At 41.8% G+C, this 15,235-nt stretch overlaps 1 protein-coding gene across 1 annotated transcript in view; it reads right to left on the bottom strand.

Moving 5' to 3' along the window:
- Nucleotides 1-320: 320 nt before the first annotated feature.
- Nucleotides 321-15,235, bottom strand: part of CASQ2 (calsequestrin 2 (cardiac muscle)) — a 117,297-nt gene continuing 102,382 nt past the window's right edge. The window contains exons 9-11 of the mRNA XM_006874796.1: nucleotides 5,707-5,807; nucleotides 1,684-1,758; nucleotides 321-545 (exon numbers count right to left, since the gene is read on the bottom strand). Coding sequence (XP_006874858.1) covers nucleotides 321-545; nucleotides 1,684-1,758; nucleotides 5,707-5,807 — 401 coding nt within the window. The remainder of the gene's footprint in view (nucleotides 546-1,683; nucleotides 1,759-5,706; nucleotides 5,808-15,235) is intronic.

Genomic DNA, 15,235 nt, shown 5'->3' on the forward strand with positions numbered 1-15,235 from the left:
CTTTTCCCCCAAACTGACAGATTGGCAATGCCATGAGCCCTCATGGTCTGATAAAGAGCAAGAGTTGTTTCATGGCAGTCAAGACAGCCAACATGGAAGCAATTCCTCTCCAGCCCCTGCTGGCTGGGATTCCTAGATTTAGCAAGGCATATTTGTTGAAGTGTACTGCTCCTGATGATAAGGGAATGGGAAAGGAGATGTTGGAGGAGAGAAAGGAGCGGGCTGAGCGTGAGGGCATGGCTGCTTGATCTACCCTTTGCTATCTGTATGACAGTGGGTAGATGAGATTGTGTTTTCGTCAGAATCCTTTGGAGTTGGGGCTATTCATCATCATCACTGTCCTCATCATCCTCGTCATCAGAATTATCATTGTCATCATCGTCATCATCATCATTGTTGTCATCATTATCTACATCATCTTCATCTTCACTGTCATCATCTTCAGTGTTTATTTTTCCAGAAAGCACATCCTCAATCCAGTCTTCCAGCTCCTCAGCTGTGGGCAGGTCATCATCATCAGGAATGTCCATCCAGACACTGTCAGCCTGCAGAGGGACAGGGTGAGTGAGTGAGTAAGTACAGGATGAGCCAGACCAGAGGACTCTGAGTAGCTGTGTTGAATAGGGTCTGGGGTCACTTGTATTTATTTGGAATGCATGCATATTGTTAAATGAAAATATCATGTTGCAAAATGTTATGTGTAGTATCCATTTTATAATATTGACATATTATAAATATAAAAGGAAATGTGCATTCTGTATACATTCATGTATTTCAACATATGAATTTCTGGTATGATATCCATGAAACCATCACAATAATTCCCTCAGGGAATGGGTCAGGACAGTGGGAAATAATTTCCCGTTTCTTCTTATATCCTACAGTCCTGTTTTAAAATGTTTTATCTTGAGCACGTTTTGTTATTATTATTAACTGAAAAAAATAGTTTACAAAATAAATGAATGGAGAGGTGTTCAGGTGGCCAGATACCTTCTAAGAGGGCAAAAGTATAATGCTAACTGGCCTCCGATTCACAATTTTTCATGTCTCTAGTAGATTTTCTGTGACCATCACTTTCTGTCCATTATTTGCCTGGTTGTATCTGTCATGCTCCTGTTTTGTTATTGTGGAACTGGATCTGATATGGAGTCTGAGAGGTATAATTCCTCACTCTCTGCCCACCTACCTCATTAGCCATTTCCACCTTCAGTTTTATGGGTACCTGAATAGTGGGGAAACACCCCTACATTGACACCCACATAATTTTCTTCCTTCCTTTCTGTAGGTCTGCTTTCCTACTTGGTTGTGTAGGCCTGCTTTCCTACTGGCTGTGAACTGGTTGTCTGAATGTTTTTTTTTAAGTCTCAACTGACCCCAGTATCCATTGTGTAATGGCAGCTCCAGGAGCATTTACTTGGGTAGAAAGTTCATACTAATGAATTGGATTGGGCTGGTCATATAAGTAAAAATGGCGCCCATGGGAAAGAGTCATTGAACCAGATGGGGACTGGCACAGAGACAGGCCTGGGCCACACTGGCAATTTCCTGAACTCAGGTAGGGTCAAAGGTCCTGCTGGTGTTGTGAGGGGCTGAACTCTTCTATATGATCTCATAGCCTAGGATACATGGTAGAACACAGTGCTGGCTGAGGGTGCCCAAGCAACTTCCATGACGAATACTCACATCTGTCACATTCACCACCCCAATCTGTGGCCTGAACAGGTCAATCTTGAATGTCTTTTCCCAATAGGCAACAAGCTGCACCAACAAAGAATAAGGTTAGACAGCCAACCGGGAACATTTCTTGTTAAGCCACCTTTTGTGTTAGACCCACCTGTCATTCCATCGCAGTAACTAGGTTATGTTGGTTAAACGTTTACAAAACAGCCACAGGTACTCAGGAAATTGAAGACTTGGCCCCAGCCCTCTAGCATTTTTTTTTTTTTTAAAGACCCTAGAACACAAACTATGAATACATGTACTTTCAAATCTTCTACAACTATAAGGAAAACGATTACAGAAATAGACCAAAGTTATTTCTCAAATTACTGGTGACTTTTTTTTACAGCTCATATATGGCAAAGGTAACGTTTTCCTATGCCTCATTTTCAATGTTGTTGTTGTTGTTGTTGTTATGTGCCGTGGAGTCGGTTCCGACTCATAGCGACCCTGTACAGGATTTCCGAGGCTGTAAATCTTTACAGGAGCAGAAAGCCTCATCTTTCTCCCATGGAACAGCTGGTAGTTTCAAACTGCTGACCTTGCGGTTTGCAGCCCGATTCGTAACCACTACACTACCAGAGCTCCTTCAATAGCTTATTTAAAATCCTTTACCCTGTACCTCCTAGCTACATGAGATTTCTTTGAATGCAGTTTTGTGCCATAAGTTTGCATAGGAGTAAGTAAGAAGTCTTATTCACTTAGCCAGGTTTAGGTTCCATGTAGACAAATTTCTGACTGGGACAGGACTGAAAGAGCAAGGGGCCCAGGGGCTAAGATCATGGGCATGTTCAGTGGTAGAAAGTTCCCAAGAACATATATAGTCCAATGGTAACTGGTGTTATTCAGGAATTTGTAAATCAAAATAGTCTGAAGATTTCTCCTTTGCAAAGCATGTAGACAGCAAAAACTGCAGACCATATTCAAGCTTGCCTAACAAAATAGTTCTGATAAACTAGAAATACAACCAAGCATATTGTACTCCATGTGGTCTTTATGATCATGGCTTTGTTCTGACTAACCAGACTTGGAACATTGGCCTCAGGTGTCATGAAAGTCTCTACTTTTGATTCACCATCCTCTACAAAATAATGAGTAAGTATCAGGATCCCTAAGATCATTTGCTTGTTGAGTTGGTTCCAATGCATGGAGACCCCATGTGCGTCAGAGTAGAACTGTGCTGCATAGGATTCTCAGTGGAAGATTTGGGAGAAGTAGATCACCTGGTCTTTTTTTCTGAGGCAACTCTGGGTAGGCTTGAATCACCAATCTTTTGGGTAACCATTAGAACCTGCCAGAAACTCAAAGGAAGCAACCGCAACAGGATCACTGGTGCCACGGGGTCAGTTCTGATTCAAAGAGACCCTGTGTAGGGTTTCTGAGGCTATAAATCTTTACAGGAGCAGAAAGTCTTAGCTTTCTCCCATAGAGTGCCTGGTAGGTGGCATAGTGTCTTCTACTAAACCCCAGAGGTGGCACATGAAAGTGGGCACTGTCTGTTTGTTCCATGAATCATGAAAGGGCTAAGGTCAACCATCAATGAATGGCCAGAAAGCTTTGTTTGTACTTCATTTAAAAAAGGAAAAACAGAACTGCTGATCTTGTGGTTAACAGCCCAATGCCTACCCAATATGCTACCAGTGCTCCTTAATGGAATTACTGTTGTTTTGTTAAGTACCATCGAGTCAGCTTCAGCACATAGCAACCCTGTATAGGGTTCCTGAGGAGCAGCTGGTGAGTTTGAACTGCCAACCTTGTGGTGATAGTCCAGTGCTGATCGTACAGCACCACACCAGGAATCTGATTCACTGTATAATGTTTCCGAGGGGAATTGGGAGATTTAAACCACTGACCTTTCAATTAGCAGTTCAGTGCTTATCCTACAATGCCACACCAGTAGTTCTAAACTCCTTCAATTATATTTAGTCATAGTATGAACAGTTACAATCAATACAACTAATAATCATTCCTGAAAGAAGAAAAAGTTGTCATTTATAATGGTAACTAACATTGATGCTCCCATAAAGATTTATAGCCTCAATAACCCTATACAGGGCTGCTAGGAGTCAGAATCGATTTGATGGCATGAGATTGACTAGAAACTTGTACGATCTGTTAACCTTGTCAACTAATATTTGTCATCAAACAGACCAAGGTTGGACTATCACATCCACTAAATAACTAGCTGTAGTCTCCCCAAGGTTCTTCATTTGGAAGACAAAGATTATAAGAGTTCCTACGTCATAGGAAAACTTTATAGGAGAACAGGTACTAAAGGAGTCCTAGTGTGGCGTAGTTAATGAGCTGGACTGCAAAGTCGGTTTGAAACACAAGATAGGCAGTTCAAGCTCACCAGCTTCCATTCCTTGGAAACCCTATACTGCGTTGCTGTGGGTCATAACAGACTCAACGGAACTTAATGACAACAATCAGGCTGCTATGAGTTGAAATGGACTCCACGGAAGTGGGGATCATTACCACTGGACTCATATATTGCACCAACTGTTTTTTCTTTCAACAGTGAAGTATACATAATTCTGTCATTCATTGATGGTTAATTTTAACCCTTTCATGACCCATAGAACAGATAGTGCCTACCTACATGGTCTACCTCTGGGTCTTATGGGAAGACACTATGCCACTTCAGTGTGAGCGGCTATGTTGTAGGGATCTATATAACTGTGAGAATCTGATGAACAATCCTCATCCCACCAGCCCCAGCATCAGAGACCACTTGGGGACATATTTGGTGATGGTGGTGGCGGTGGTGGTTATATGCCGATTCCAACTCACAATGACCCTTTATAGGGTTTCTGAGTCTTTAAATCTTTGTGGGAGCAGAAGGCCTCATTTTTCTCCTGTGAAGCCGCTGGTGGACTTGAACCTCTGACCTTGTGGTTTGAAGTCCAGTGCTTATCGTGTGTCCCATTAATTGTATTAAAACCCAATACTTAAAATTTTTTTTTCATTAAAACATCTTCCATTACTGAAAATACATTGTTTTAACAAAATCTCAAAGCAGAAAATAATTTATTCTTGAAAGGGTTGAGGTTCTTGCACATTTGGCATGTGCTAGGAACTATGCTAGGTCCAGGGGAGAACATGATAAATAAGACAGACACCGTTTCTGCTCACAAAGATCTATGCAAAATGTTCATCTTTGCTTAGATTACTTAGTGACTCAGGTTGCCTCTACCCAGAAAATGAGCAGCCCTTGTAGCGTAGTGGATCACAAACAGACTGCTAACAACAAAGCCAGTAGTTCAAATTCTCTAGTTGCTCCATGGGAGAAAGATAAGGCTTTCTGATCCCAGAATGATTTCCAGCCTCAAAAACCCTATACAGGGTCTCCACGAGTTGAAACAGACTCGACGGCACACAACCACTACCACCACTCAGAAAATGAGGGGGCAGTGGTGGGTCACAGGTAGAATTCTTGCCTTCCATGCAGGAGATCCAGGTTCAATTCCTGGCCAATACACCTTATGAGCAGCCAATACCCATTCAGCAGTGAAGGCTGAACAGGCTTCAGTGGAGCTGCCAGACTAGGAAGAAAGGCCTGGAGATCTGCTTCTGAAAATCAGCCAATGGAAATCCTGTGGCTCACAATATTGATCTGCAACTGATAATGGGGATTGCGCTTTTTTGCAACAGGTTGCATGAATCGGGACCAATACAAAGTCAGATAACAACAACCCAGAGAGTAAAGGGGGTTATAGGAAGGGGCTGTGGTGGAGGGAGGGTAGCTTTGGAGCTCATGTGGCTGGATTCCTGAGCCGGTCCCCACCTTTGGTTCCTAGGGAATGAGAAGAGTAACCAGGTCTTAAGGTCACGGCTGCCCCAGTGGCCAAACTCTCAACCCAAGCTGGGTGAGGGTACCCACTGGGTTTCTGCCAGTGCCTCCACCTACTTTACCTCCTCCTCTTTTGTCAGGGTCTCATGGGGCTGTAAGGACCAAGGGTGGAGTCCTAACCGGAAGCCACTCACCAGAGGAAAGTCATCCGGATCAATCCACACGATGCTCAGATCAGGGTTGTCGGTATTGTCCCGGGCAACCTGTTTCAGTATCTCCAGGAACTCGTAACCATCTGTAAGAGGATTAAAGACGATTGAGCAACTCCTGCACACACATAGCTTCTAATGTGGGAGCAGAAAATGCAACTGTCCATGGGAGTTTCTTAGGTGTTCATGCCCTCAATTTCAGGGTTATTTTATAAAATGAATCACATGAGAATCCCAAACACAAAACAGTTTATGTCAAGGAAACAATACAATTTTGAATAAGGACATGAAAAGTTCATAAGAACTGTCTAATGCGGATTTGAAGACATGTGAAATTGACCAACCTTAGGTCAGGAAGCTCAGCCCTAGAACCGAAGCGTCACACCTGGTCTTCACTGCGTCTGTACCAACTCTTGAGAAAGATTCTTTACTATTCCCCAAAATTCCCCTTAACATTTGCTCTACAGACCAATGGCTATATGAACATGGACCTCTTGAACTCTGCAATTCCTAAGACCTTCAAACTAAGTGAGCTTTTGATTTAGATGGTCCCATTGTCATCTCTTCTTCCCTTTGCAAAGGTGGTTGGAGAAGCTTTGAGATAGTAACTGGAATTTCTCCCTTCTCTCACAATTGCCTTGTATTTCTAAGCCCAAACTAAACTCCTTGCAGTCAAGTTGATTCCAAATCACAGCAGTTCTATAGATAGAGTAGAACTGCCCCATAGTATTTTCCTATGTTGCAAATCTCTAAGGAAACAGACAGCCACATCATTCTTCCATGGAGTGGCTGGTGGGTTCAAATCGTCAACATTTCAATTAGCAGCCAAGCGCTTAATCATTGTACCACCAGGGTCCCTTTTCAGACAGACAGTAGCATTTATTTTCCCCAAGGGTGGGATGCTTCATTAGAAAACAAAAACAAAAACAGAGACAAGCCTTGTAAACTTCAAGAACACAGATTTTTTTTTTTTAGCTTCAAAATTCTAAATCTTGGATAGTTAGGAATAGAAATGTTATGACATAAAGAAAAATTATTGAAGACTGTTTAGTGAGAAAGCAAACTGTAAGTCCTCAGCACAGACCCCCCTGCCCTCAACTGGAAACAAAAAAGAGGTTAGGTTCTGGAAGGTCCCTGAGAATGAGCTCTGTGCTGTGTATGTGTGTGAGTATATGAACCCAAGCCAAATGTGTGCATGTGCCCACATACAGAAACTCCATATGAGGGGACTTCAGAAAGGTTGTGGGAAAATTCCATTATCTTTTCATTTCATTTTCCATGAATTTTTTTGAAGACCCTCTGTATATTTTCAGGGAATCCCAGAGTAGAGAGAATTCATACTTTGTTTCAGAATGAAACTAAGGAACATAGAAACTCCCCAGATATCTTCAAGAACACCCTAGTGCAGGATTTATTGTTGTTGTTGTTATGTGCCATGGAGTTGGTTCCGACTCATAATGACCCTGTACAGGGTTTTGAAAGCTGTAAGTCTTTACGAGAGCAGAAAGCCTCATCTTTCTCCCGCAGAGTGTCTGGTAGTTTCAAACTGCTGACCTTGCAGTTCACAGCCCGATTCGTAACTACTACGCTACCAGAGCTCCTTAGTGCAGGAGTACTAGGGTAGAAAAACTCACCAGAATATTTTGGACATAAGTCCTAAAGAATCTTATAGTGGTCCTTTGCCCCCTGAACACAACATGTGAGAGGTGAAGGGTCTCACCATGTTCTCTTGTTCTGAGAAACATGGAAGAAAGTTAGGTGGGATAACAGGGGAGGGCAGATCAGAAGTTCTGTAGTTGGGATGGAGAGAACCAGGGATTCTCAGACAAGGATTTCAGAGCAGACAGAATGACAGACTTGTTTGCAGATGCCAGTGTGGATAAGTGGTGCTGATCCCTCACAGATGTATACATCCCACCCCTACCTATGTCTGGGAACCACTGAGACCTCCAATCTCTGAGCAAGGCAGCCCATCAATTGCCAGACTCACTTTCTGCCAGCCAATGGTATGCAGCTCAGAACAGAAATGAAGGTTTGGTTCTAGGTAAAACAGTAACCTTGTTTGCACAGCTGAATTTGTGGTCTGAAAGTTATATCTTCCACCCGGAAGCATTGTGTATGAAAGGCCCACTGATCTGTTTCCATAAAGATTATAGGCAAGAAAACCTGTCACACATGGAGTTGCCATAAATATGAATTCTCACTGCAATGTGTTTTCTTGTTGCTGTTGTTTTGTTTTTACTAAAACCAATTCATCTACTACTTGAGAACACACCATGACAATTTCTCTTTCTTTACTAAGTTTTCTTTTTATGGGGTCCCAGAAAACTTGAGCCCCTCTCTGTGGCCTCTCTTTAACAATCCTCTTTGATCTCTTGCTGTGATTGTATGTCTGCCATGCTAGCCGCTAGCCTCTTGGTCATTTCTTCATCCCTGATGTACCCAATTACATGGGGTGTGGTGCTGTGGGCTAATGCTATACCATGGGGTGTATCCCATTACACGGGGTGTGGCACTGTGGGTTAATGTGTTGGACTGCAATGTTGGTTTGAATGACAGTTCAAGCTCACCAGCCATTCCTTGGAAACCTTATACAGGGCCTCAACTCAACAGCACTTCACAACAACAATGTACCCCAGACAAAGTATGTATTGTCTTAGCATCTCATTTTTGAATCAATGAAGTCACTTTAATTGTTGTTCAGTCTTATAAAAGGTTCAGACTGGGTCCCCCAGATGTTATAACCCAGAAATCAGGGCAACCTCTAGTCTTCATTGTGGGCCCTGCCTGTCTGGGTGAGTTGTACTACAAATTAGATAGCATGACAGACACCTGAGACAGATAGGGACCAGTGTTTTGGAGATCATTGATCTCTCACTGGGGGTGGAAACTACTCCTGCTCCTGGTAGTTGTGGTTGAGAAGGCCAAGCCCTTCCAGAGTGCCAACAGCTGCTCCTCTGCAGATATTTTAGCTCCTCCTCTGGGTACGTTGCTATGCTATAGGAGGGAAAGGTGATGTCACTTTAATTGCTACCCATTCTTACAAAACAATCAGACTGGGTACTGGTGTGCCGTAATACACAGACCACGGGAGCTTTCCTCCAAAATATGTAGTGTTATTGCTTTCAAAAGGCGGAGAACAGGGATGATACGAAATCAGGTGATGTTGCCAGTACTCTGGAGGATAAGAATCAAATTTAAAAGTGACCTCAACAAATCATAAATTCATGAAGAGAATGAAATCTGACAACACAGATTTCCATGAACTCTTTGAAGCCTTCCTGATATAAGTGTGGGAAGTGTACTTCAGGCATGCCTCAGTCTTCAACATCATGAATGTGTCCACACTGGAGAGAAACCAGTGTGGACATGTGCAAACGTTGATATGTATAGTAGCATCTTCACTGGATCTTCACAACTATAAATTCAAATAGAAAGTAGACTTTAGGCATGAAAGACTAATTCATATAAAGAAAAGAAAGGAAGGCACAAATCAAGAATTTATGCTGAATGTGTGATAGAGTTGCAGGTCTATGATGGACCAAACTAAACCAAAACAAAACAAAGACATCAACAACAACCAAAGAAAGGAAGCAAAACAAAAATAGCACATATTGTTGGGATTTAGAAAAACAGCATATTATTTAAAGCCCATCAGAAGATTCTCAATATGAGAAACTTCATAATGTGAGGAGTGTGGACAAGGCTACAATTAGAGTTCAAGACTTCCAGTTTGCCAGGTGATCCATATCAGTGAGAAAGCATGCAAATGTGAGGAGTGTGGGAAGGGCTTCAGTCAAAGAGCGAACCTTCACATTCATTATAGAACCCACACAAGAGAGAAATCCTGTAATTGTGAGGAATGTGGGAAGGACAGCAGGCTGACTGTACATCTTTTGGCCCATCAAAGAGTCCACAGTGGAGAAAAACCCTTTCAAATGTGAAGAGTGTGGAAAGAGCTACTGTCAGAATTCAGACCGTCAAGTCCATTAAAAAGTCCATAATGAAGAAAAGTTACACAGATATGAAGAGCTTCAAGAGTGTCCACACAGGAGAGCCATCATATGAGAGAGCTTCAAAAAGGTCCTATAAAAATGAAATGGTAAGATAACGCAATTTTCCATGAACTCTTTGAAGCCTTCCTGATATAAGTGTGGGAAGTGTACTTCAGGCATGCCTCAATCTTCAACATCATGAATGTGTCCACACTGGAGAGAAACCAGTGTGGACATGTGCAAACGTTGATGTGTATAGTAGCATCTTCACTGGATCTTCACAACTACAGTCTCAACTGAGAATTCACACTTGTGTGAAACAGTAGTGTGAGAATTTCAGTTGGGCATCAGATCTTAGAGATCACAAAAATCCATCCTGGTGACAAATTTTCTGAAAGAGATACTAGTGGTAAAGGTATCAGAGAATCTTCACTGGAAAGAATTCTGCACACTTTTTAAAGCACATGTGCAACCTGAATTCTTGTCATCATCAGGCCTCATAGAAGAGAAAACTTGTTTTATTAAAGTCTGACTTAGCAAAGCACACACTGGTGGTGGTGTTGGTGTGCTATCCAGTCACTTTCCACTCATAGCCACTCTGTAATACTTTACAGGAGCAGAAAGTCTCATCTTTCTCCCAAGGAGTGGCTGCTAGATTCAAACTGCTGATCTTGTGGTTAGCAGCCCAACTTGTAATCCCTACACTAGCAGAACACCTCAAGCACACACTTTTATCATTGGTGTAGTATAGACCTTGAGCTTTAAAATTCAGAACTTTGGAATTTATGGGCTATCAGTCAAGAGATAGTCCTTGGGAAGAATAAGAGTTTGGTTTGGTCTTTACCAAAAGTACAAGGAAGACTCAAAAAGTTCATGGAAAATTCCATTAATGATGTTGTTAGTGTTGTTGAGTCAGCTTCAACTCATAGCAACCACTCTCTGAGGAATGGCTGGTGAGTTTGACCCACCGACCTTGTGGTTATCAGTCCAGTGCTTATCCTACAGCACCACAATGGGCATACCAAAATTGATATTTACTAGAATGTAAGTTCCATGACGACAGGAACTTTGTTGCAGGGTCTTTGTAAGCATGCTCAATGCCTGTTTATTGAATGAATCAAAAAAAGACCATATTTAAAAAAAAAACAAAAAACACCAAAAAGACCATATTTGAACATTTTATCCAGCAAGGATACCAGTACAAATGGATATTCAAGGAAACAAACATGAGTTTAAAAGTAAAAACCCACCCAATACAGCAATCTGCAATATTAGTAGGGTACGAACATATAAAGTCATTTAGGAGTCCTGGTGAGGCACTGTAGGATAAGCAAAGGACTGTTAACTATAAGGTGAGCAGTTCAAACCCACTAGCTGCTCCTTGGAAACCCTATACAGGGTCGCTATAAGTCAGAACTGGCTCAATGGCAATTAACAACAACAACATGTATGGTGTCCGGGTGTTGAGCTTTAGGATAAGCATGGGACTACTAACTGCAAGGTCATTGCTTCAAACCCACCAGTCACTCCTCAGAAACCCTATACAGGGCCACTGTAAGTTGGAACCAACCCAGCAACACTTAATAGCAAACATGGTTTGAATCTACAAGTGGCTTCATAGGCGAAAAGCACTGGTGTCCAGAAACCTTATGGGCAGTTCTTCTCTGTCCTATAGAGTCTCTGTGAGTTGAGTTCAACCCGAAAGCACACAGTAGCAATATCACATACCATACAAGAATGTTTTCTATTCTAAATCCAGGAGCAGATTCAGGGGTTGGATAAAAAAAAGATTGAAGGAATAAAAACTCGGTTCTGCAAGGAAAAGAAGGAGCCCCTTGGTGTTGCAAACAGTTAAGCATTTGACCATTGATTGAAAGGCTAAAGTTTGAATCCACCTAGAGTTACCTTGGAGTCCTGGTGTGGTGCTGTGGGTTAACACACTGGACTGCAACATCAGTTTGAACTGCAAGGTCGGTGGCTCAACCTCATCAGCTGCTCAAGTCGGTTCCAATGCATACATGGTCGCTATGAGTTGGAAGTGACTTGACAGCACTTAGTAATAACAACAGAGTACCTTGGAGGAAAAAACCTTTCAAAAAGAGCAGTTCTATGTTGGGTATAAGAGGTCGCTACAAGTCAGTATTAACTCAATGTCCACTGGTGGTGGTTGTTTTCCTGCAAGAAAAATGGAATGGATTGGAATTCTTATGAAACTAAGAGAAGTCAAAAGTAGAGCTTAGTTTTTAAGAATATGAAAAGGTTTTGTGGAACCAATGAATATTCCTTGTGTCTACTGTTGTTGTTGTTAGGTGCCATCGAGTCAGTACTGACTCATAGCGACCCTATGCTCAATAGAACAAAACACTGCCCGGTCCTGGGTCAACCTCACAATTTTTGCCATGCTTGAGCCCATGGATGCTGCTATTTGCCAATCCATCTCTCTGGAGGTCTTCCTCTTTTCTCTCACTCTCCACCTTATCAAACATGATATCCTTCTCCAGTGACTGGTCCCACTGAGTAACCAGGAAAACTGAAAAAATCTTTACAAGCTAAATGAATAAATGAGGGTTACAAATGAGAATTTCATCTAAATTCCAGGGAAGCTTTTTGAATCTTAAAGTGATGGATTGTGTAATGGGCAACTGTCTGCATCCCTGGATAGTTTAAAGAACCCCCATTCTTCAGAGAGGCAGCACAGAATGACTGTTAAATACACAGACCCTAAAGCCACATGACCTTGGTCCTGCCACTCATGGTGTGACTTAAGGCTAATTGTTTAACATCTTGTTTCCTAATCTGTAAAATGGGGATGGATTCTGTTGTGGCACTGTAGGATAAGCACTGGACCAGTAACCTCAAGGTTGACAGTTCAAACCCACCAGCCATTCTTAACAACAACCAAATGGGGGTGCTGATAATAAATAGTATCTACCTTATTGAGTTGTTGAGAGTATTAAATTAGTACCTTTAAAATGCCTAGGTAATGCATGCACAAAGAATAAGAGCTAGATATTATTTTCCCTAAATGATCTGACATTCTTATGCCTAATACAAGTTGCTGTGTGAAACCCTTTAAAACAGGCCATTCACTTGTTCACTAGTTCTTAAGAATTGGGTATAGTGATCTGGGCACAAGGGGTAAGTTAAATACAATAGTATGATGTCCATTGCCAGGGACTGGTTCCTTCTGAGAGCATGTCTAATGTACGAGGACAAAGTCTTACCATCCTCCCTTCTAAGGAGCATTCTGGCTGTGATTCTTCCAGTACAACTTTGTTTGTTCTTTGGTCCATCCATCGTACGTACATTCAATATTCTTTGCCAACAGCATTCTTCAAATGAATGGATTCTTCTTCATTCTTTCTTTTTCATTGTCCCACTTTCACATGCATATGAGGTGATTGAAAATACCATGGCTTGGGTCAGGTACACTTTAGTCCTCAAAGTGACATCTTTTCTCTTTAACATTTTAAAGACTTCTTTTGCAATACATTGTTTGATATTTTGACTGCTTCTTCCATTAGCATTGACTGTAGATCCAAGCAAAATGAAGCCTTTGGCAACTTCATTGTTTTCTCCATTTATCATGACATTATTTATTGATATAATTGTGAGGATTTTTGTTTTCTTTACAATGACGTTCAACCCATACTGAAGGCTATAATATTTGATCTTCACCAGTAAGCATTTTAAGATTCCATTAAGCAAGCTTTTGTCATCTGCAGGTTGTTAATGAGTCTTCCTCTAATCCTGATGCCATGTACTTCTTCATACCCAGAAGGATATGCGTAAGAAGCTGTATTTTACTCTGCTTAGATATACATCAAGTACACAATGTTAAATATGGGACTAGTCCAAAATTGAAATTACATGAATGAAATGAAACAAAAGAGTTTAAAATGAATAAGTGTCTTTTCTATCTGTGATGTACTGAGTTTTTTGTTGTTTTTGTTAAGTGCTGTTGAGTCTGGTCTGACTCATAGTGACCCTGTATAGAGTTTCCGAGGAGCAGCTGGTGAGTTTGAACCACCTACCTTGCAGCTCAAACCAACCTTTTGGTCTAGTGCATTATCCTACAGCACCACACCAGTACTCCATACTGAGTTTACAGACTTTTTAAGATCGTGGCCATGTGTCTTTCTGAAGGAAAACATCATAATTCAAAAAGTAGATAGGGAGAAGAGGGAATATTATTTCTAGACTTGTAGGCAAAAAGTAATTCAGTAATTGCAACTAGAGGAATACTCCCTGTGGATATTAGTCAGAAAAGCATCTGTCCCTAAAGTCAGAAGGAACTCCCAAAGCATTGCAAATATCCAGGCAGGTGGATAGTTCCCTACCCAGGACACTTGCCTCTTTTCACTCATGATCATGTCCAGGAGTGAGAGACAACCCTAAAGGTCCACTATTGGTGTTGACTCGAAGTGAACTCTTGGACAACAGAGAGAGATGTTGCTTGGCCCTGCACCATTTCAGGATGACTGGTATGTGCTAGTCCACCGTTCATGCTACTGTGTGTATTGAGTTCCTTCCCACCTAGGGGGCTCATCTTCTGGTAATGTCCACATATGGGACAGTGCTCTGTTGGGATCCATTGGATTTTCACTGGAAGTAGATCACCAGGCCTTTCTTCCTAGTCTGCCTTAGTCTGGAAGCTCCACTGAAACCTGTCTACCATGGTGGCCTTGCTGATATTTGAAATACCAGCAGCACAGCTTCCAACATCACAACAATATGCAAGCCACCACAATACCACAAACTGACAGACAGATGATGGCAAGCCTGATGAAAAAGTTCATATTCCTGCCAGTTGTGAATCTTTTTCTTGGATTCAACTGATTTTTCTTTTTTTCACAAGAAGTTCATTTCCCAAATGTATTCCTTTATGGACACAGGACAGTGCCCTTTCCATGAGTCTTTAATCATGCCTCCCAGTTTTTTATATTTGGAATATTTACTGAGCATGAAATGAGTGCCAAATACATTTGGTTTTTAATCTTCACATTTAGTGTGGATGGAAGTATGAACGATTTCATTATCTCCAAATTAAAAGGGATGGAATTAAGACCCAGAGAAAGTTAGTGACTTGTCCAGCATCAGGTATTAGCAAATGGTTGACCTAGGATGACAACTCAGGTCTTCTGACTGTACAAACAGAGCCATTTCTATGATCTATCATCCCTCTGAGGTCTTCCCTTGCCTACCAGTGTTGCTGCCATCTTCCTTCTTCAAGTTTATATATAAGATCTCCAAGCCTATTACAAGTTTTCAAGAGGGAGCTTAGTTCCAGAGGGTGTTGGGGAAGGTAGAATCTCTACTGAGTGGTTTCCAACCTGTCTGGATGGGGTAGTGAAAGGAGATACCGATAACAAAAGGAGAGGAGTGTTTGATCTTGTAGTCCAGGAGCAGAGGACCCTGGGACCATTAAGGGGAAGAGCGGAGTGTGGGACCCTAGCCTGAGAAGCAGCGACGCCAGAGATGGAAGCAGAGACGATGACGTGGAGAGATGGAGTGGCTGG

The sequence above is a fragment of the Chrysochloris asiatica genome, unplaced genomic scaffold (genome assembly GCF_000296735.1).
Source record: "Chrysochloris asiatica unplaced genomic scaffold, ChrAsi1.0 scaffold00302, whole genome shotgun sequence".
Lineage (NCBI taxonomy): Eukaryota > Metazoa > Chordata > Mammalia > Afrosoricida > Chrysochloridae > Chrysochloris > Chrysochloris asiatica.